Raw genomic sequence first — 24,173 nt, 5'->3', positions numbered from 1 at the left:
TAAATGCAGAGTGGTGCATACAGAGCAAAAGAGAAGAAACAGTGCATCATGGGAACCCCCCCCCCCAGCAGTCTACGTCTATAGCAGCATAACTAAGGGATGGTTCAGGGTCACCTGATCCAGCCCTAACTATAAGCTTTAGCAAAAAGGAAAGTGTTAAGCCTAATCTTAAAAGTAGAGAGGGTGTCTGTCTCCCTGATCTGAATTGGGAGCTGGTTCCACAGGAGAGGACCCTGAAAGCTGAAGGCTCTGCCTCCCATTCTACTCTTACAAACCCTAGGAACTACAAGTAAGCCTGCAGTCTGAGAGCGAAGCAAATGAACACCACGATGCGCTCGAAGCGCTGCTCCATGTTCACATGGGCTCTGTGATCCTCTGGAAGTGCTCCGATAACAAATAAAATAAAAAATAATGGTGGAGTGCTGGTGTAGTCCCCATTTAACATCCAGGTGATGTCCAGCGCGCTGTGCGTACACGCACGCCGAGTGTGCACTGACCAAAAGCATTAAACGTAAATCCACATCCGTCCACAGAATAATAAATAAAAACAAAACTAAAACACAATAAATCAGTTTGTTTAGGTTATCCATGGCCCACAGGACGTATCCAGCCTGTGCGTGCAGGCAGGTGTGTGCTGACCAGGAACATTAACTAAATCCACTTCTGTCCTCAGAAATAAATAAATAAATAAACACAATGAATTTGATTTGTGCAGCTTGTGCGTCTAGCCCAGCTGCAGAGAACGCGAGTTTGAGACGACCAGGAGCGGTTAAACTTAATTTCCACTTCTTTCCCCAGAAAAATAAATAAATAATAAATAAACACAATGAATCCACTTTGTGCAGCTTGTGCGTCTAGCCCAGCGCGCGAGAACGCCGAGTGTGAGACGACCAGGAGCGTTAAACTTAATTTCCACTTCTTTCCTCAGAAAAATAAATAAATAATAAATAAACACAATGAATCCAGTTTGTGCAGCTTGTGTGGCAGCCCAGCACACGAGAACGCCAAGTGTGAGACGACCACGAGCGTTAAACTTAATTTCCACTTCTTTCCCCTGAAAAATAAATAAATAATAAATAAACACAATGAATCCACTTTGTGCAGCTTGTGCGGCAGCCCAGCACGTGAGAACGCCGAGTGTAAGATGAACAGGAGCGTTAAACTTAATTTCCACTTCTTAATGAATCCACTTTGTGCAGCTTGTGCGGCAGCCCAGCTTGTGTGTGCACGTCAGGTGGGTGCCAGCCAGCTGGTGAGTTGGGTGTCTGGAGGCTGCTGGAGTGCTCAGTCACTTCCAGAAGCGCTGTTCCTCTCTCATGATATAAAAAGAAAGTGTGTGGCAACCCCTGACAAGTTGTGTCACATGTTATGCACATTCTGAGTCACAGAACATGTTGCACACGTTCTGAGTCACAGAGACGATGTGGTGAGGGAGTACAAGGCGCCCAGCTGATGATTTGGAGAGGGAGTTTATTGCAATGATTTTTTAAAAATTTTTTTTTTGGTTTGTTCAAAAATCAAGTGATGCGTGGGTGCCACCCTTCAACTGAGGGTGGGCGACGGTGCCAGCTGCAAACTTTGGGCTGAACTGCATGAATGTCCTTACGGATGCCGTTCACACACTGTCACAGTCCAGTGAGATACTAGCCTGAGTATGCAAGAAGGAGATAAGTGAGGGAAGCCATCAAGTCACCCACAACAACAGTGAAGGAGTCTTCTGTGGCTGCGATTGAAGAAACTGTGCATAGTACAACTTTATTCTGTTGCATCGCCAGTTATCTAGTAGCTTCATGATGAAGTGGGATAGAGAAACCATTAAATCAAATCAAATCAATTTTATTTATATAGCGCCAAATCACAACAAACAGTTGCCCCAAGGCGCTTTATATTGTAAGGCAAAAGCCATACAATAATTACAGAAAAACCCCAACAACATTAAAATAGAAAAAAAAACCATTAACAATAAAATAGATCAAATCGAGGATTGAGTCGCCAATGTGGCTTACACGCAACTTGGCGCTGAAAATTTTCTGTGGAAATCTCCTCTGTTCCAACCTAACAGAGCTGTGACAGTGTGCAACGGACACAATCTTTCTAATCACAGCCAAAGAAATAACCCCTTCAGATGTGTTTGGTGGCTGCACTCGCTCACTAGTCTCCTTCCTTAAGGCTTGGTCACACGACACTTAACATAGGGCAATGAAGCCCAAAGGAAAGAAGAAATCTGGACTTTCACTGGCATCGTTTAACCTTCGCACAGCTTCGTTCCTGCAGCTGGCACTTGGTCAGGATTTTTAAACTGTCCAAAAATTTTAACAAATGCCACCGAAAACCTCAATTCAATGGCATTTCATTTTGCTGTCGTTCTTGATGGGTTCTTATTGTTTGCTTAGTTTTTGTAATGTTAGCTTTTAGTTCGACTTTGTTCGACCAGCTGAATGTTTTCACACAGCACAGAAGCCGGTTTATGAGCACTGCTGCTGCCACTGCATTCATGTACCACTGGAAATTACAGGGCAAACTCAGCCTGCCAGCTTAACTGGGCTCAGGCACCTTATATAGGCCAGAATTAATCTTTTGTGTGGATACAATGAATTATTTTAACAAAAATAAAGTGAAAACCACAGTCCTGCCACAATTAACTGCTGAATTTGAAAGAGCAAAAAAGTTGTGTAATTTCCAACAGTACCTGAACGCAGTGGCAGCAGCAGCAATCGCTTCCTGTGTGCACTTATTATTTATGTTTTTTATTAAATATAACCATATGAGTGTAGGAATGACAATCCAGCCCTTCTGTACATGTGGCAGCAGGTACATGAGTCAGATGATTATATAAGAGCTGTTCCGGAAGGCAGAATTCACGTTGTTGATCAGCTGCACCTGATGGAACCACACATCAATGTACAGCCTTCACACGGACTGATCAATTTACTGCTCTGATTATATATTCAATTATATTAGCGTGTGTGGTTAGTGTGGTGGTGTTTTTTTGTTTTGTAAAAATGAGGCGTCTTATGAATGTTGAGCAAGCACTTCAGTGTCTTTTTTTTTTTAATGGAGCAAGATGGAGCGTGCAGCGTGTTGTCAGTCTGAGGATTGTGATGAAGATGGAGATGATAACTCTTTTGTTCTGGACGAGCAACCAGAGCAGGTGGATCCACCGACGTGTGCACAGATTTCCACAGTGGTCGGATTGCGCACTTCTGTTTGCAGCTTGTCCAGGACTCAGGTGCTACAGAGCTCCGTCCCAGCGCCAAGTCCTGGAACACAGAGCAGGATGCGGACACACACTGCTCCAGCAGTGGCTCCAGGCACGTTTTATTTAAAGCGTGCAGATCAACGTTAGCTTCAGTTTAGTTTTGTTCCTCTTTTGTTCCTTTTCCGTTCTTGATTCGCAGGCTATTCAGTGATGGGAAAAGTCAAAAACTCATTCATCCATCTTTTCTTGACGATTTGTGACTTTTAATTTTTTTCCCTTCGTTCAGGAATCGTTATATGCCGTGTGATCAGGCCATTACAGTCACTGCCTGGGAATGTAATTTAAAGATATGACTTTGGTCTATTCGAAAATGGGATGGAAATTTATTTTTATTCTATAGAGCAGCAGATTAATTGTAAATGTGTAACAGATAGTAAATCATTCATTGCAGCTGTGTTTCAGTTGTGTAAGAAATCTGTGGGTAGCTTGAAGTTTTGATATCAGTACTTCCAAACGGAGGCTTTGTGAAGGATTTATTGTTTAGTTCAACAATCCTACAGGGAGACATTCATCTTTTGAATGAGAGAGAACAATTTCGGCACAGACATGGACATCGATAGACTCCAGTGCACAAAGAAGAATGATACACGCTGCATCTTTCAATATCATTTGTTCTCTGTGGAAAAACAAAACTTGTTTCTGTACAACTTGGGAATTTGCATATACACATGAAACATGCCATTATTGGTCATCTCTACACTGTAAAAAGCCTGCGAAATTAACGGTGAAATCCTGTGAAATCACAACATAAAGAAATTGTTAAATGAAAAACAATGGAGTGGTGTTTAATTTTCAGCAATAATGTGTAAAATGTAGAACTAAACTGAACTGTGAATTTAACAGTGCAAATATGTCAAAAGAATCATATACCATTGTAAAATTTACAAATGACTGTAGTTTAAAACAGAAAATGGTATACCAAAACTGTTACAATACAGTTTAGATTTTACAGATGAGAATTTTCACAAATACCGTAAAATACTGATAAAAGGGTTTGAAACAAGAGGTGATGTGTCTGTTTAAACTACATTTAGGGGAAAATGGAATATAAGGCGGCCATTTTGCAGAGATTTTATCTTCTAAATAGACAATAAAATTACAACAGGTTTGCTCTGTAAAATATACATTTTTTATGTAAAACAATTTACATATTTAAAGTAATTTTTACAGAATTCCCCTGGTAACCACAGGATTTTTTATAATAATATAATAATTTATTAATTTATATAGCGCCAAATCACGACTAATTGCCTCAAGGCGCTTCACAAACATCGTTTAAAAGCAGAATAAGATGAAATAAGATTAAAACATAATTTAAATTTAAACATAAATAAGACAATTTAAGAGACAATTTAACTATAAATAAGTAAAAGAAGTAAAAGAAATAAAAGAAATAAAAAAAGACACACAATCATATAAAATACTAATGATAAAACAGGGAGAACAAGTGTGTCTTCAGCCTGGCTTTAAAAGTCTCCACAGAGTCCGACTGTTTTTACAGTGTATTATTTAATTATCCATAAATATGCAAAACCTGGAAGACCTCTAATTTTTTTAATTCTTCCCTTCTCATCCACATGTTAGCATTCTTTTTTTCTAACACATTTATTCTGTCTTCTCTTGCTCTCCCCTCAATGTCCATGTCTTAACTCTAACATTAATGCGTTGTGTATTTAAGGGGAATTGCCAGAAATTCTTCTCAGACATTATTCTTGAAAATGCCCATGCGCCACCCAAAGCTTCAAAAGAGTAGCCATTTTCCAAGATGGCTGCCATGCTTTGTATGGAAATTCTTCCTTCGGTGATAAACATGCACAGATTCATCCAATACTAATGATCCTTGCACATTACTTTTTTAACTACATAGAATGCAAATTTGGAGCTCCACAAAAATTGTCCAATTATACAGTTTAATAAAAAGTATAACTATAAAAAGTATAACTATAAAGCTAACCCATGGATAACAAAAGACCTTCAAAAGGCGTGTATAAAGAAAAATAGGCTATACAGAGAATTCATTAAAAGTAAATCAAGAGAGGCAGAGGTTAAATATAAGGACTATAAAAATAAACTAACAACTATTATGTGGAACTGTAAAAAAATCATACTTTGGAAAAATACTAAACGATAATAAAAACAATATAAAGGAAAAATGGAAAATATTGAATAGTATTATAGCAAATAAACCCAAATAAAATAACTATCCAACATACTTTACTTATGACAACAAAGATAAATATAACATGAGCCAAGTAGTGAATAGTTTCAATACATTTTTTGCTACTGTTGGGCCAGATCTGGCAGCTGAAATCCCACACTGTACATGGGAAAATCAGCACTTAATTGCTAGAAATACACACACAATGTTTCTCAGCCCAGTAGATGAAAGGGAAATTATTAACATAGTTAGTACATGTAAAAGTAAAAAGTCAACGGATCATAATGAGGTACATATGTTCTTAGTAAAGCGAATAATTACTGAAATTGCAAAACCATTATCATATATTTTGAACAAATCATTTCAAACTGGGATTGTTCCTAACGGTATGAAAGTGGCAAATGTGATACCTTTATTCAAATCTGGCAGCAAGCATCTTTTTACTAACTACAGGCCTGTGTCTCTACTGTCACAATTTTCAAAGATACTGGAAAAACTTTATAACAGCAGACTGGATAAATTTATAGATCGACACAACTTGCTTGATGAAAGTCAATATGGTTTCAAAGCAAAAAGGTCCACGACACTGGCATTGCTAGATTCCATAGAAGAGCTCAATAAACATGTGGACCAAAGGGTAATAGTTGCAGGTTTATTTACTGACTTAAGAAAGGCTTTTGATACAATTGATCACAATATACTATTTCAAAAGTTGGAACTGTATGGGATCAGAGGAGTTGCTCTGAGTTGGATTAAAAGCTATTTACAAAACTGAAAGCAGTTTGTTAAACTTGGGGAATACTGTTCTTCATATCTGGACATCGTTTGTGGGCTACCACAAGGTTCTGTGTTGGGCCCAAAATTATTTATTTTATACATTAATGATTTATGCAAAGTCTCAGATATGATTAAAACTGTGCTCTTTGCAGATGACACAAACCTGTTTTGCTCAGGGGAAAATCTGCAACAACTATTATCTGATTTAGGAACAGAAATGATAAGTTAAAGAGATGGTTTGATATTAACAAATTATTAAATTTGTCTAAAACTAAATTGATGTTATTTGGAAATTATAAAAAAGACATACAAATTCAGTTAAATATACATGGGGTAAACATAGAACGTGTCAAAGACTAAGTTTTTAGGTGTCATTACTGATGATAAAATTTATTGGAAAGCTCATATTCAGCATATTCAAATGAAGGTATCAAAAAGTATTGCAGTATTAAATAAAATAAAGCATGTTCTTGATTGCAGAGCACTACATACTCTCTATTGTTCTTTGGTTGCACCCTACTTGACTTATTGCACTGACGTTTGGGGCAACAATTACAAAACTACATTGCAACCATCATTCATTCTTCAAAAAAGAGCATTAAGGACAATTCATAATGCAGGTTATTGAGACCACACCAACCCACTGTTCATTAAATCTCAAATACTAAAACCTAATGATATGATTTTGTTCAAGACTGTTCAGTTAATGCACAAAGTGAAAAATAAACAAGTGCCATTTAGAATTCAAGAACATTTTACTGAGAGAGAAGGAAAATATAATTTACGGGGCTTGTATCATTTTAAAATTGCTGGCGCTCGGACGACCAGGAAAGGTTTCTGTGTCTCCATGTGTGGCCCTAGATTATGGAATAACCTGACGGATGACCTCAAACAATGTCCAAATATCAATCAGTTTAAAAATCAATATAAAAAATGATGTTTTCAAGATATGAATCTAATGAAGTATGGTGAGTTTTGTGTTGTCAGTTGTAATTGTGAAATCAATAACATTCATTTGTGTATGTATATGTGTATATATATGTATGTGTGTGTGTGTAATTATGTATGTATGTGAAGGTGTATGTTGGTGTGTGTATACTGTATATGTATGTAAATATGTATGTAGACGAAGACACGGTGTTCACTTGATATGTTTATGATAATGGGATTTGAGTTTGTGTTGTTAAATGTATTTGTAGCATGGCCTAAGCAGAGGGTCACCCCTTAGAGTCTGGTCTGCTTGAGGTTTCTTCCTCAATACATCAGAGGGAGTTTTTCCTTACCACTGTCACCTGTGTGCTTGCTCTGGGGGTAGGTAATGTGTATATATACTCAACAAAAATATAAAAGCAACACTTTTGGTTTTGCTTCCATTTTGTATGAGATGAACTCAAAGATCTAAAACTTTTTCCACATACACAATATCACCATTTCCCTCAAATATTGTTGACAAACCAGTCTAAATCTGTGATAGTGAGCACTTCTCCTTTGCTGAGATAATCCATCCCACCTCACAGGTGTGCCATATCAAGATGCTGATTAGACACCATGATTAGTGCACAGGTGTGCCTTAGACTGTCCACAATAAAAGGCCACTCTGAAAGGTGCAGTTTTATCACACAGCACAATGCCACAGATGTCGCAAGATTTGAGGGAGCGTGCAATTGGCATGCTGACAGCAGGAATGTCAACCAGAGCTATTGCTCGAGTATTGAATGTTCATTTCTCTACCATAAGCCGTCTCCAAAGGCGTTTCAGAGAATTTGGCAGTACATCCAACCAGCCTCACAACCGCAGACCATGTGTAACCACACCAGCCCAGGACCTCCACATCCAGCATGTTCACCTCCAAGATCGTCTGAGACCAGCCACTCGGACAGCTGCTGAAACAATCGGTTTGCATAACCAAAGAATTTCTGCACAAACTGTCAGAAACCGTCTCAGGGAAGCTCATCTGCATGCTCGTCGTCCTCATCGGGGTCTCGACCTGACTCCAGTTCGTCGTCGTAACCGACTTGAGTGGGCTAATGCTCACATTCGCTGGCGTTTGGCACGTTGGAGAGGTGTTCTGTTCAACTCTATGCGAAGGAGATGTGTTGCACTGCATGAGGCAAATGGTGGTCACACCAGATACTGACTGATATCCCCCCCCCCAATAAAACAAAACTGCACCTTTCAGAGTGGCCTTTTATTGTGGACAGTCTAAAGCACACCTGTGCACTAATCATGGTGTCTAATCAGCATCTTGATATGGCACACCTGTGACGTGGGATGGATTATCTCAGCAAAGGAGAATTGCTCACTATCACAGATTTAGACTGGTTTGTGAACAATATTTGAGGGAAATGGTGATATTGTGTATGTGGAATAAGTTTTAGATCTTTGAGTCCATCTCATACAAAATGGGAGCAAAACCAAAAGTGTTGCGTTTATATTTTTGTTGAGTGTATGTATGTATGTATGTATATAGGGGATGGGTGTTTATAAGCTTTGCTTCTGCTCACCCCTTTTTGGTCACACATGTCACTGTGGAATTGTCTTGTATATCAGTCTTTGTTATTGACGAACTGTGTGCCAAATAAATAAGTTCAAGTTCAAGTTCACAAGCCATACCTCAACTCAAGCTGCATTACTTCAGCATAACAAACGTGCTGCCTACCAATATTTAAATCTGGGTTTGATTCCTGGTCGCCTAAAACTAACTGGACAAATGAATACAATTTTTCTTTTTTCTTGCAGCTGCTTCCAGTCTCTTGGATTCACCACAGTGGACCTGACAAAGGTCTGCATTGGGATTAGGCAGAAGTTTGATTCCAGCTGTACATTCAGAAACATGTGGTATTCCTCATGTTCCAAAGCAATCATCAAGCCAAGTACTAATCAGTACAAACTCTTCTTTAACTTCTGAGATCTGATGGGATGAGGTGTGCACAGAGTGGCATGGCTGTAAGGCTACTGTTAGCACTTGGATGAAAATTCTTTGCAGTCAATAAAGGCATAACCAAAAACTGTTTCCTCCCTTGAAAAGCTTTGCAAAACTTTTACTGAAGCCTCTTTTTTCATGAAGCCATCTCTTGATTGTACATGTTAATCTCTTTCTACCTCCTACACAACGATCTTGACCTGGCTAGATGTTGTCATGGGATTTCTGCACCAGTAAAAGAATCTTTATCAAGGTTAGTAGTCATTCATGGTATTCCAAGCATTTTTGGAGGGACAGAGCTTAGCAGTTCAATGCTTTTTTTCTCAGAATATACCAAATTGTTAATGTGGCCAATCTCAAAAGCTGTTAAAGAGGTTTAGTGGAGGGGTTCAGACTAATTTTGACTTCCTTCACTTCCATCAACACACCTCGTTGGATCTCATGCAGAGAGTTCCAAAGAACAGCTACCAAATGAAAATTAAAATACTTGTAATTAACGCCAGACCTATTATGAGATTCATCAATGGTTGTAGCTGCCTCACCCACCACTGTGAGTTGTATGCCAAAGCTGGCATGTCCTCTTTGCCTGCCAGGTGTTACACACATTGGATGATTCTGGTTTACAAAACTCTTATTGGACTGGTTCTAACCTTTTTATCAAGTTTACTTCAGAGATCTGAAGCCGTTCTGCTCTGCGTTCAAATGAGATGCATGTTTTCATGTACCTCGTGTCCGCAGTGAATCAGGAAAGAATGTCTTCCATTTTTCAGCTCCATCTGATTGGAACCTTCTCCAATCTGAACTGAAAGTGTCCAGACTGATTTCCTTGAACACCTTCTAGTTTATTTTACGAGATCGCGAATGGGATTGTTTTGCGCAATCTAAATGTGCTTAACACCTTACATCATGTGGAATGTTGTTATGACCAAGATGATTGTATTTTAGTTATCACCAACGCTCTCATGTTGATGTTAACTTGTCCATTATGATGTGTGCTGCTGCATTTCTTGGCCAGGTCATCCTTGTAAAAGAGGTTTCGATCTCAATGGAATTCTACCTGGTTAAATAAAAGTTATTATTATTATAATTATTATAAGATTATTATTATATATTGACATGAATCCGCCTAAATATCAATTGTCCAAATATTTCTGATCTCAGAACACGGTGAGACTATAAAAAGTGCAGTAAGCCCTAACTAGAATACAGTCTGAATATTCAACTGTACTCAAAGAATAGTCCATCTACAAAATAAGAACCTTCAGAAGAGTAAAACAAACAACACTGTTGAAGAACAAATTATGGTTCTGAATCAGACACACTTCAGATATTCAGATACATTAATTCACTTTTTCATCTATTAAAACACCCTTTTGACGAGACTGACACACTGCCTCGCTGGAGGCTGCAGCGGTGTTGAGATACGGTGCGGAACGTTCGCTCTGTTTAAAAGTGAGGAAGTGTTGGAGTCACCACCTGCTCGGCCTGCATTTTCCACCTGTCAGCCAGTTGGGAAGTGACACATTTAACAACTCGAGTTTGTCCAAACCCACAACAAACACCCCGGGACAGAAACAGGTCTGACCCAGGAGGTGACCAAGCGTTTCGAGCCTCGCCGCTTTGACACCTGCCTCAGTGATTCGCTCTGTCTTTACACTGACACCGTTTTGGAGAACATCATGAAAATATATTTTTTTTAATAAAGCTCTGACCATGCCATCACGGAATACATCACCTGGAAGTGTTTGCCAGAGGAAATCATAAACAAGGGTGCTGCCAATATTGCCTTGGTAACAGAATTCTAAAGCAGGTACAGCAGGGATGTTCCTGGGTAAAAATGCAAATGAGTCAAAGCCCCACTCATCATAACAACAATGTGCCTTTTCCAGGAACGTATAAACCAACAATGCATGCATGGCCAGTCACTACGCCTGTTATGAATAATAAAATAATATTTCTGTATATTACCATATTCATGTGTTTGAACACCATCTTGATCATCTGCTCACCCACCTTTTCTATGAAAGTTAGGCTCACCCGAAATAAAAGTAAATTCATCTCAACCCATCGAAAAACCAAAAAATAATTACTTATTACAATGTTTTGCTCTTTGTTTTTGCATCCTGCTTGTGTATGACACAATTGGTGTGCTCGTGTTTCCTCAGAATCAGAGCTCCATCACTAATGCCCCGCTAGCCACGGCTGCTAGTTCTTGAGGAGGACCATGTTTGTCCTTTCTGAGTGTTTTATTGCAAATATCTGTAATAATATGACGCTGTGCAGTTCATTGCCCAAGTGTATCATCGAAGACGTCTGTGCTCCAGTATTTCCATAAAGTGAAATTTCTGGGTTATTTAATTTGTTATATTAGTGAGGTTAGTCAAGGGTAGAACTTTAGGCAGCTCTTGGTAACTTGATGACTTTAATGTCCAGTAAATCTGTGATTATTTAGGATATAAAATTATAATTTTTTTATATCCAAGCCACCCATCATAAAAACCACCACTCAGTCCCCCAAAATATGCTTTAAAAAACACCAAAACCAAGATTAGCACCGGTTAGCACTTTAAGCAGCTATCGGTAGCTTGGTCACTTTAGGTCCAGTCAATTTGTTATTACTTAGGAAATAAGGTGATCCTAATTTTTAACATTCACACCTAACCAAACACTTATGAAAACCATCCATAATTGATTGACTGAATGATTGATACTGAACATGGCTTTATTGAACATGAACAAATTGTGCGTAAGACAATAGGATCTTAATAATTAATGTAAATGACAATACATGTACAACCACACACACACACATACATATTTATATATATATATATATATATATATATATATATATATATATATATACACACGAGGTCTATTAGAAAAGTATCCGACCTTATTATTTTTTCAAAAACCATATGGATTTGAATCACGTGTGATTACATCAGACATGCTTGAACCCTCGTGGGCATGCGAGAGTTTTTTCACACCTGTCGGTTACGTCATTCACCTGTGGCAGTCTTTGAGTGAGGAGTGGCCCACCCTCTCGTCGTTTTTTCATTGTTTAGGAATGGCTCAGAGACTGCTGCTTTGTTTGATCAAAATTTTTTCAAAAACTGTAAGGCACAACTGAGTGGACACCATTCGATAAATTCAGCTGGTTTTCGGTAAAAATTTTAACGGCTGGTGAGAGATTTTGGTCTGTAAGTGTCGCTTTGAGGACGGCCCACGGCGCCTGATGGCAATCTGCGCTCCGAGGCAGCGTCGTCTGGCTGTTTCAAGCTGAAAACTTCCACATTTCAGGCTCTGTTCACCCAGGTCGTCGTCAGAGAACAGAGAAGTTTCAGAAGAGGTCGGCATGAGGAGTTTATGCGGACATTCCACTGTTAAAGGAGATTTTGTAATGAAAGAATGTGCAGGCAGATTCGCATGTCGGGCCAGACCCTACCACGGGGGGTCGCGACAGGAAAAACACCTCCATTGGAAACCTTAATGGACAAGTTGGAACATGCCCAGCTGTAATTTCTCAGATACTCACTTGTTGAAAGCCATCAAAAGCCGCCTGAATTTTACAAATGGTTTTCAACACAGAGGTGTTTTTCCTGTCGCGGAGCAGACGGGTTTGCGTCGTCATCACGGAACCGACTCGGCGAATTTGCCCGCACATTCTTTCATTACCAAATCTCCTTTAACAGTGGAATGTCCGCATAAACTCCTCATGCCGACTTCTTCTGAAACTTCTCTGTTCTCTGACGACGACCTGGGTGAACAGAGCCTTAAATTAGGATGTTTTCAGCTCTAAACAGCCAGACGGATGCCACCTCCAATCGCAACGCACCGATCCGCTTTGTGAGCTGTCTTTAAAGTGAAAGAAACTCCACAATCTCTCATCAGCCGTTAAACTTTTCACCGAGAACCAGCTGAATTTCTCAAATAGTGTCCACTCGGATATCCCTCACAGGTCATGAAAAACTTTTGATAAAGCAACGCGCGCCGTCTCCAGCAGCGTCTCAGACAAAGGATTTCAGCCGAGAGAGCAGGACCAGTGCTCACTCAAAGCCTGCCCACAGGTGGATGACGTCACTGACACGCGTGAAAAAACTCACGCATGCGCACGAGGGTTCAAGCATGTCTGGTGTAATCGCACGTGATTCAAATCCATATGTTTTTTTTTTTTTATAAAACTGCTGGTTAGTTTTCTAATAAACCTCGTATATATATATATATATATATATATATATATATATATGTTACTCCATGAAGTGCATTCAAACCATATAATGCACGGCTTCTCGTTGTTTAATCCGCTTGTACCATGGTCCCACACAGTGAGCTAACACAAATATTTTTTTAAGTTAACAGAACTTGATAAAAAGGCATAAGCATTTGGGACTATTTTATGCCAGTCTCAAGACATTTTGCCTCTGATGCACTTACCGTGTCTGCGGGCTCCGTAAGCGCCGCAGCGGGCCACTCACACCACCCCCCACTCTGCTTTGTGGAGCTGCGGCCAACTCTGGCAACAGGTCCAGAAACTACGCTCGCTGTTTTGATGCGGAGCGCTCCGGCAGCCCGCAAGGATAGAACTGTTCTCGTCTTCTTTCCCGTCTTCAATCTTGTCCAGTTCGTCCGATGTTAAATATTTATGCTGTGGCTTTTGCTGTTCTTCTCGTTTGCTCTCCTCCTCTTTCCATTCCTCATACATTTTATTTTGGCCAAAAATATTAAAATTCAATTGGAAATCCATGTTTGATCACGTTTCTGTCATTCACCTGTCAAAACACAGTTGATCTGCGCAGACTAATTTGCGCGTTGCTATGGTGACGACCAGAGCGGAGTGATTATAACAGTGACTTAACTCGAACTATGTGTGTGTATACACAAACATAATGCACACCAGTTAGACATGGAATTCTCACTGACTGTTATAAATATATATATAAGGCAATGTATGTATGCGACACGATTTGGGTTCGGGGTGAACTTCCACAGTGATTAAGCGATCAACACCAAACTTGGTATGATAACTAGGGGCACCAAGGGCGATGTCTTTGGGGCCTTTTTGTTGAAAGCGCACGTGCACGAACACACGTACACACACACACTAGATTAAAGCATGAAACCCATTAAAGTAATAAAAGATAAATAAAGTGAATAGTTTAAAGCATTAGCCCAGTAACCATGAAGAATTAAAGTGAAAGTTCTTTTTGTCTCTGATTTCTAGCAATAATGATTAAAGCTGAATTCTGTAATAGATTTATACATTTTTCTAGCAATAATCACTAAAGATGAATTCTGTAATAGGTAAAGAGAATAGATTAAAGCATTACATTACTGGTTGCCCAGTAATCATAAAAGAAATAGATAAAGACAATAGATTAAAGCATTAAATTATTGGTTGCCCAGTAATCATAAAAGATAAATAGATAAAGAGAATAGATTAAAGCATTACATTACTGGTTGCCCAGTAATCATAAAAGATAAATAGATAAAGAGAATAGATTAAAGCATTAAATTATTGGTTGCCTAGTAACCATAAAAGATAAATGGATTAAGAGAATAGATTAAAGCATTAAATTATTGGTTGCCCAGTAGGGATGGGTATTGATAAGATTTTATCAATATCGATACCATTATCAATTCCACTTATCGATCCGATTCCTTATCGATACCTCTTGTGAATTTTCTGTGTACTAAAAGTAGGCTATACAGGTTTTCTATGTCAACAACATTTTATTGAGTCTTAAAGGAAATAAATATGAAATTGGTCACTGGATCCTTAAACTCTGGACATAATAAACCCGACATGGTGGATTCTTCATCTCTGGACATAAGCAGAAAAAAACAAAATCTGTAGTTATTGTCAAAAACATTTCCTTTCAGACATAATTGGCATGAATATCTTTCCATACATCTGAACTGAGCTCTTGCAGCTGGATGTGTTGGACATCTGGATGTAATTCATAAAGAATGCAGGATGTCTCATTTTGGGAGGGAAAAAATGTTTTAGTCGATTGTAGTTGTCTGTATTACAGCATTTGGAAAGAGGTGTCATTTTATTTAAAGCGGCAATTCATTTTGAAGTTATTAATTTGGACAGGACTCTGTCTCAGCAGAGAGCCGGGCAGCGTTTGGAGCTGTGCCAATGGAACGGAGGACGATTCTCATTTCTTGACTGTAAGACAAGAGTCCCAGTTAGTAACTTTAACCCCTTAATGCCCGAATTTATATAGCTGTATATAAAAAAATGTTTTCTGTGTGTTTTTGCCTTTAAGTAGATGGTAAATAATGTTGAGATTATTAATTTCACTTTTGCACAAAAACTAGATAGTAATATTGGGTATTCTGGTAATGACTTTATGTTATAATGTTATAATAATAATGATGGTATGTTGCAAATTTGCGACAACGGGCATACTGGTCAATTTGGTAAATTGCATATTTTGAGTCAGATTGTAGCATATATGCGACGATGGGTGTTAAGGGGTTAATCCACACAAAAGTGACTCATGATTGACATATTTTAATGGCTTTGGGAGGGGTTAAGAAGCAAACTTGCTGCTTCTGAAGAGTAGCGAATCAAAGAACCAATGAGCCAGCGGATAGAAGCACTGCTTCAATGGTTCATGCTTCAAAGTGGAGCTGCACTGCAGAAGCGGTTGGTTACAGTGCCGCTGCAAGGCCTGTAATCAAAATAGAGAAATGATCATTTTCCCGACAAACACCCTCAAAAACAACAGCCAATCTGAAGGACCGATAAGGGAATCATTAAGCAAAAAGGCTACTGATGTCGGTGGATCGAATCAATTCTTAACAATACCCGAAGAGAACCGGTTCTCGATACCCAACCCTATTGCCCAGTAACCGTAAAGCATGAAAGTGATAAAGCTGAATTCTGCAATAGATCAATAGATTATTTCTAGCAATAATGATTAAAGCTGAATTCTGTAACAAATAAATAGATAAAGAGACTAGATTAAAGCATTAAATTATTGGTTGCCCAGTAACCGTAAAAGATAAACAGATAAAGAGAATAGATTAAAGCATTAATTGTTGTGTGGGCCGCCAGAAGAGGAGGTACTGCTGGCCCACCACCAGAGGGCGCCCTGCCTGAAGTGCGGGCTTCGGGCACGAGAGGGCGCTGCCGCCTACAGGAACAGCCAAGGTGACAGCTGTCACTCATCAACTATGACAGCTGTCACCGATCATCTGCATCTCACCTGGGATAAAAGCAGGATGACACCTCCACCACATCGCCGAGATATCGACTTCTGTGAGAGGTAATATTCTCTGCCAGCATTCAGTGATTTCCAGAGGTATTGTGTTGCAGCTGTCAACCAGAAGACCGGCGTGGGTCGCGACTGTTTCATCCTTCGTCTCGTCAGATAAGTGGTTAAACAGACGCTGCACGAGTGTGTGTTAAAGGTGGAGGTGGAATTCCCACCATTATTGTTACGGGGTGTACACACACCCACACTTGACTGTCTTTGTTTTCCGCCAGCAGTACCAGATCCGACACGCTGAGACGGTGGCCACCTGGGGACTTTGGGACTTGGCAGCTTGAACAGGCTGACGACGGCGGCTGAGAGCGCTGAGCGACGTCTCGCACCGTGGGAAGTCCTTAAAGCGACAGTATCACCTCAAAATCTCTCATCAGCCGTTAAAATTTTCACTGAAAACCAGCTTAATTTTTCGAACCGTGTCCACTTCGATGTGTCTCACAGGTTTAGAAAAAATTTTGATCAAACAACGCGCCAGTCTCTCAGCAACTTCTCAGACAAAGGAATTCCGACGAGGGGCTGGACGACTCCTCCCACAAGGAATGCTCACAGGCGAATGACGTCACCGACAGGCGTGGAAAAACTCACGCATGCGCACGAGGGTTCAAGCATGTCTGACGTAAAAACATATGAATGAAATCCATATAGTTTTGAAAAAAATAAAAAGGACCGTTACTTTATTGACAGCCCTCGTATATATATATATATATATATATATATATACATACACACACAGACTTTGCACTGGGATACAATTAATAACTGCAAATTATAAAGAAGACAATGCTCATACAGCTGAGAGTATTTTGGCATTGCGTTATATTTAAATTTCTAATAACAGTGAAACAGTCAAAACCAAACTTGGTATGGCCCACATTCTCCTACTTTGAAAAAATATTAATAACCTTGAATTCTTCTTAACACAGTAAATTATTTCTATAAAATATTACTGCAACCCAAACTGTAATACTGTTTATGTGAGCACTGATGTATAATCTCAAGAATTACCAAAAAAATTACCATCTCAAAAGCCTGGCACACACTTATAATACACATACACAAATACTTTTCTCGTCGCCCACTCGTTCAACAGTGTTACACAATAACAAGGCAGACTCTGATTGGTTATTGGTTTGGCCCACTTTGGACTTCTTGATTTTTTTTGGTGCATTGAGCACCAGCACATTTGCAAGACCACAGTACTGGTTAGGACACCCCAGTTCCCCCCCCCCCCCCCCCCCCCCCCAAAAAAAAAATCCTGCTACACACTCTGCTCACATTCCCTGGTCAGAGTCAGCTAACCGCTTAATTTCACATTAGCAATGCTCTAAAATATCATCTATGTCACCCAGTTGCACATCTCGTTGTCATGAAACCACTGCATCAAATCAGCACTCAGCATACCCAGGAACGTCTCTGTACAGACTGTTCAGATGACTTTTTAGGCTTTGGTAGCACATAAAACCACATCCAACGGGCCTAAAATTTAACAGATGGTCCACTGATTAAACTTTCAACTAAATATGCAAATAAAAAGCACAAAGGTCGTTCTCAAGAAAAATTGAATTACCTTACAATAAGGCTGAATTTAGATGTTGCACACATTGACCTCAGATTCATTCGCCTTCATTACAGTTTGTAACACTGCAAATGCTGCACAACGATGTGAACCACAAAAGGACAGAGAGACACGTGTCATTTTGCCCATCGTCACGCGCGATTTGCAGTGCAACACGCTCTAATGAAGGCGAGAAATCTGAGGTCAGTGCATGCAACGGCCAAATTCTACCTCAGTGCATTGTCACAGGCTGCGCTGAGCTTGATTGTGAAAACTAACAAGCATGCCTGTGCATAATAACAGCAGAGCAAACCCCTCCTCCCCGCCTTCTGCCGTTTACCTGGTGTCAACAGGATGACGGAGGTGACGATCAAGGAGCAGATGACCAGAATGACAAGTAGAGCGATAGCAATTCCCTTCCAGTTCCTCTGGGGCGGGTTGCTCCCCACCAGCTCCTGCAGAAACAGAGATAAATGCATGTGAGGAACGGCAAAAAGATGCATCACAGGAGAATATCGGAGTTGGAAAGAAGGAGGGACAAATGTACATTGTGGCAGAAGAAAATAACTGACAATGCAAGAAGACTGACACCCCATCTTTTCCCAGCCATACTTGTCCTCACTTCAGTCAAGGACGAACATGAGTCAGTGTCGCAGCCTCTCGCCTCTCAAGGATGCTGACCACCACCAGCAGCACCAGTAGCAGCAGCAGTGGCAGCGACACTCCAGAGAATGAGAGGAAGAGGAGACTTACTAATGAGCCAACAGTCAGCAGTCATCAGCCGCAAAAGAATGTTACAGGTTCAACTGGAACCCACAACACACTGGTGGATTGTGGGTTGGAACACACACACACACACAAACACACACACACACACATATATATATATATATATATATATATATATATATATATATATATATATATATATATATATATATATATATATACAGTGAGGAAAATAAGTATTTGAACACCCTGCGATTTTACAAGTTCTCCCACTTAGAAATCATGGAGGGGTTTGAAATTTTCATCTTAGAGGCATGTCCACTGTGAGAGACATCTAAAAAAAAAAAAAAAAAATATCCGGAAATCACAATGTATGATTTTTTTAATAATTTATTTGTATGTTACTGCTGCAAATAAGTATTTGAACACCTGCCAATCAGCAAGAATTCTGGCTCTCACAGACCTGTTAATTTTTCTTTAAGAAGCCCTCTTATTCTGCACTCTTTACCTGTATTAATTGCACCTGCTTGAACTTGTTACCTGTATAAAAGAAACCTGTTCACACAATTAATCACACTCCAAACTGTCCACCATAGCTAAGACCAAAGAGCTGTCTAAGGACACCAGGGACAAAACTGTAGACCTGCAGAAGGCTGGGATGGACTACAGGACAACAGGCAAGCAGCTTGGTAGAAGACAACAACTGTTATGATTATTTATTAGAAAGTGGAAGAAACACAAGATGACTGTCAATCTCCCTCGATCTGGGATTCCATGCAAGATCTCACTTTGTGGGGTAAGGATGATTCTGAGAAAGCTCAGAACTACAGAGGAGGAGGTCAATGACCTGAAGAGAGCTGGGACCACAGTCACAAAGATTACATTAGTAACACATGATGCTGTCATGGTTTAAAATCCTGCAGGGCAGCAAGGTCCCTCTGCTCAAGCCAGTACATGTCCAGGCCTGTTTGAAGTTCACCAGTGACCATCTGGATGATCCAGAAGGTTATGTCGTCACATGAGACCAGAATAGAGCTTTTTGGAATCAAGTCCACTTACCATGTTTAGAGGATGAGAATAACCCCAAGAAAACCATCCCAACAGTGAAGCATGGGGGTGGAAACATCATACTGATAAATTCAAAAAGCAAAGATATCTATGGAATAGACTCTACGCTCATTAAAAAAAAAATATGGACACTTAATTAAACCACCAACAAGGTTAACGAATCTTTCAATTTAACAAAATTCTTTCCCAGATAAAATGAAAATTGCAGCAATAATTCCTATACAAAAATCTGGTAATAAACAAGAAATGGAAAATTACAGACCGATTAGCATCCTTCCGATATTCTCTAAAATCATAGAAAAGGTAGTGTCCAGGCAAATAATTGATCATCTAGAATCAAATGCGTTGTTACATCCTATGCAGTTTGGTTTTAGAAAGTACCATTCTACAGATACACCCTGCAGCTATCTCTTGGAAAACATAAAATCAAATTTAGACAAAGGAGGAGTTGTTGGAGCAATTTTCTTAGACTTACACAGAGCGTTCAATACCGTAAATCATAAACTTCTTTATTCAAAATTACAAAGATTCAAACTATCAGAAAATACAATAAGCTGGTTAAAATCTTATTTATCAATCAATCAATTTTTTTTATATAGCGCCAAATCACAACAAACAGTTGCCCCAAGGCGCTTTATATTGTAAGGCAAGGCCATACAATAATTAGGTAAAACCCCAACGGTCAAAACGACCCCCTGTGAGCAAGCACTTGGCTACAGTGGGAAGGAAAAACTCATCAGGGCGAAATCAATGTGTCAGAATTAATAATGTAGTATCTGAGACAAAACTGTGTAATATAGGTTTACCACAAGGGTCAATTTTGGGCCCGGCACTATTTTCTTTGTATATAGATGATTTACCTTTAGCATGTGACAATGTGAGCATACAAATGTATGCAGACAACACAATAATATACACACACGGAACAAACATGACTGAGGTATGTGAACAAACTAACTATAGCCATGGGAAGAGTCTCTACCTGGCTTCAGGAATCCTGTCTAACACTAAACTTAGAAAAAACAGCAGGCATGTACTTCACTATTAAGAATAAAACAACAGTATATCCAAATATTATTATCAATGATCAAATTATAAAAAATGTAACTGAATTTAAATATTTAGGGCTTACATTAGATTCAACTCTCAGCTTTAAGAAGCATATAAAAAATAACTCAAACACTTCTAAATGCAATGATAACACCTCATTTCACTTACTGTATAACAACTTGGGCCCAAGCAAATCCAACAACGTTAAGACCCTTGGAGTCCGTGTACAAAAGGGCTCTTAAAATCCTTGATCAAAAAAGCATTCAAAATCACCATTGTCATATATTGAGCAAATACGCCTTACTCAGTTTTGAAAATTGTATCTATCTCCATGAGGTTCAAATGGTATACAAAATAGTCCATAATCAAGCTCCGCCACCTCTCAAGAACTTCATTCACCTGCCCTCTGATACAACAACAAGGGTAACAAGAGCAACCACTCGGAGGCAGTGTACCATTCCCAAATGTAAGACTGCATTTGCACAATCAACGTTTTCTTACAGAGCCACAAAGAAGTGGAACATATTACCAGAAGAAATAAAAACACAACCAGACTGGGTTCTGTAAAGGTAAAATCATGGCTCTTTCAAAACCAAAGATGCAGGCACTAAATATATAGCACTGCTAAAGGTAACACTGAACATGTGTAATAAGTGTTCTGATTTTACATAGGATTTGAGAGATGAACTGTATGAATGGTGAATATCTTTTATAAGTGTTTTGATATTGTACAGTAATTGAGAGGCTTAGATGAATTTATAAATGTCTTGATAATTTTGATGTTTTGATGCTGCATGATATGAGTGACAGGGATGAATTATGAATGATTGTTTTAAACGTTTTTGATATGGCACAATATTTTAGAGATGAATGACATAAGAATGAATTTAATATTATATATTTTATGAATTTAGTATTACATATTTTGTAGGTGTTGTTTGTGATGTATTTAATAGCCCTATGTGTATCCCCCTGACCCTCAAGGACTACAGATGGAAATTAGCTGTTGCAGCTATAATCTGGTACAAACATCTCTGCTCAATGAGCATAATGTAATTGTATGCTGTCCTTGCACAAATAAATGAAATGAAATGAAATGAAATGAAATACTCTGGGGGTGCTCTTCTGCAAAGGAGACAGGACAACTGCACCGTATTGAAGGGAGGATGGATGAGGTCATGTATTGCGAGATTTTGGCAAACAACCTCCTTCCCTCAGTAAGAGCATTGAAGATGGGTCTTGCTGGGTTTTCCAGCATGACAATGACCCCAAACACACAGCAGGGCAACTAAGGAGGGGCTCCGTAAGAAGCATTTCAAGGTCCTGGATTGGCCTGGCCAGACCTCTAGACCCCCAGGGCCTTGCCACTGTGGAGTTGTTTGACTATCTCAGTGACTTCCACCAAAGAAATTGATGATAATCCTCCATCAGCTTCCAGCTCTGCCCCTACTATAGAAGGCACTCCAGCAGGAGTTCCTCAAAGTGTTCCTTCCAGCAGCAGATTACATCCTCAGTTGAGGTCAACAGAGTCCCATCCTTACTGTAGACAGCTTGGATGGTTCCCTGTTTTCCCCTTCTGAGGTGCCTCACGGTCCGCCAGAAGCACCTTGGTGCAGAGCGAAAGTCCTTCTCCGTGGTTGCTGTGAACTCCTCCCACACCCACTGCTTTCCCCCACAGCACAGGCTGCCACCCTTCCGGCCTGTCAGTACTATACAACTGCCTCCAGAGTCCTCAGATATAACATATCCTGGAAGGACTCCTTCAGTCGGACAGCTTTCCTGACCACCGGCCTCCACCACGGTGTTCAAGGGTTGCCGCCCCTTGAGACATCTAAGACCTAAACATGCAAAGCTAAGTCCAACAGTCTGTTTTTGATTTGGATGTTTGATTAACATATATTTCTGTGGACTGGGCGGTGATTTTCATGACGGGTGGCTTGGGTGCAGGTATTAAAATGTATTAAAAACTGTTGCACCATCAGTGGACCCAACATCACAAAACAACTTGCTAATTTGTGCTAACCTGGTGCTAACTGTACTAACATATGAATTAAATAACACCAAAATTTCAGTCAACTGAAATGCTGCAGCACAGACTTCTTTGACTTCTCTGATCCAACAGTACAATTAACCACATAGTATGCCATGTTATCTCAGATATTTACAATAAAAGGCTCAGAACAGATGAAAAGATTACTCAGTAATGTTGAGTGCACAGTAGCTAGCAGCCATTACTAGCAGGGTTCTGACCAAGCGGCAATACTCAAACCTGAATTTTGGCTTACAACAAAAGTCATTTCTTGTAGTTTCTTGACTGGCCACTTGAGGCTGCAATAAAACAGCACTTTCCCATAGGACTCCTTGTTAAAATATGAAATTTTAGTGCAGAAATAAACAGGTTTAGCGCCTGGTACAAAAAATGGTTTTGGTCTTCATTGATAGTTTCTGCTTCCATGACAACTGTACAGGCAGGATTTTTTTTCTAACTTCTTAGTTTAAGATGTTTTAGCAATAATGTTCTGTATAATTGTGGGAGCTGTTGCTTTGAGTGACAGCTCTTGAGTTCAGTGACCTCCTGCTCTCATTGCCTCAGACCTTAACTCAGAGTCCGCTGGCACTGGCCGTTGTGTTGTTGCTGTGTCTGTTTGGAGTATTTTATTTCAAACACCTGCAATAACACGACTTGATGTTTGGTGTGATGTCCTAACTAACATCATCTAAGGCATTTCTGCTGCAATTTTGACTCCAAGTGTAAACTCTCATCTTAGTTACTGTTGTATGCTAACGGTGTTAGCACTTTTAACAGCTATCTGTAGGTCCATTTAAAGGGAATATGTAATGCATATATTTAGCTGTCCACACCAAAGTCAACAGTTAGGAGAACCACCTCCCAGTCTCCAAAAATATGATTTAATAAACACCTGAACCAAAGTTAGCCTGTTAGCTGGTGATCGGGACTCGGACAGAGGGGCGTGTTCAGGCTTTTTTTCATCACACGCAGAGCCACCCACACCACCTCTTTAGGCATTAATGAGTTCACGTGAATCAGTGCGGGAGGGCTCTCAACATGGCGAAACCCAGAAAAGAGGGTCATTTTGGCTGTTCCAGGTTTCTATAGAAAACCAATGGATGACATCATGCAGGCTTTGTCCTATATATATATATATATATATATATATATATATATATATATATATATATATATATATATATATATATATATATATATATATATATATATGCCCAGCTGTAATGCTAGGCATTTTAACATGGGGATCAATGGGGAATGGGTTGCTTGTGGAGCCAAACTCAAGGAAATCAAGGAGACGCTTCATCTTTCAACAACAGGAAACCTGCTTGGTTGGAAAACA

General features: G+C 39.5%; 1 protein-coding gene across 1 annotated transcript in view; it reads right to left on the bottom strand.

The window, feature by feature from the left end:
• Positions 1 to 24,173, bottom strand: part of LOC117507722 (dipeptidyl aminopeptidase-like protein 6) — a 660,963-nt gene that overhangs the window by 251,239 nt on the left and 385,551 nt on the right. Inside the window, exon 2 of the mRNA XM_034167551.1 lies at positions 18,296 to 18,410. Coding sequence (XP_034023442.1) covers positions 18,296 to 18,410 — 115 coding nt within the window. The remainder of the gene's footprint in view (positions 1 to 18,295; positions 18,411 to 24,173) is intronic.

This window comes from Thalassophryne amazonica, chromosome 1, assembly GCF_902500255.1.
Source record: "Thalassophryne amazonica chromosome 1, fThaAma1.1, whole genome shotgun sequence".
Taxonomy (NCBI): Eukaryota; Metazoa; Chordata; class Actinopteri; order Batrachoidiformes; family Batrachoididae; genus Thalassophryne; species Thalassophryne amazonica.
The sequence above is the reverse complement of the archived record's forward strand: the minus strand, read 5'-3'. Positions and strand labels throughout refer to the sequence as shown.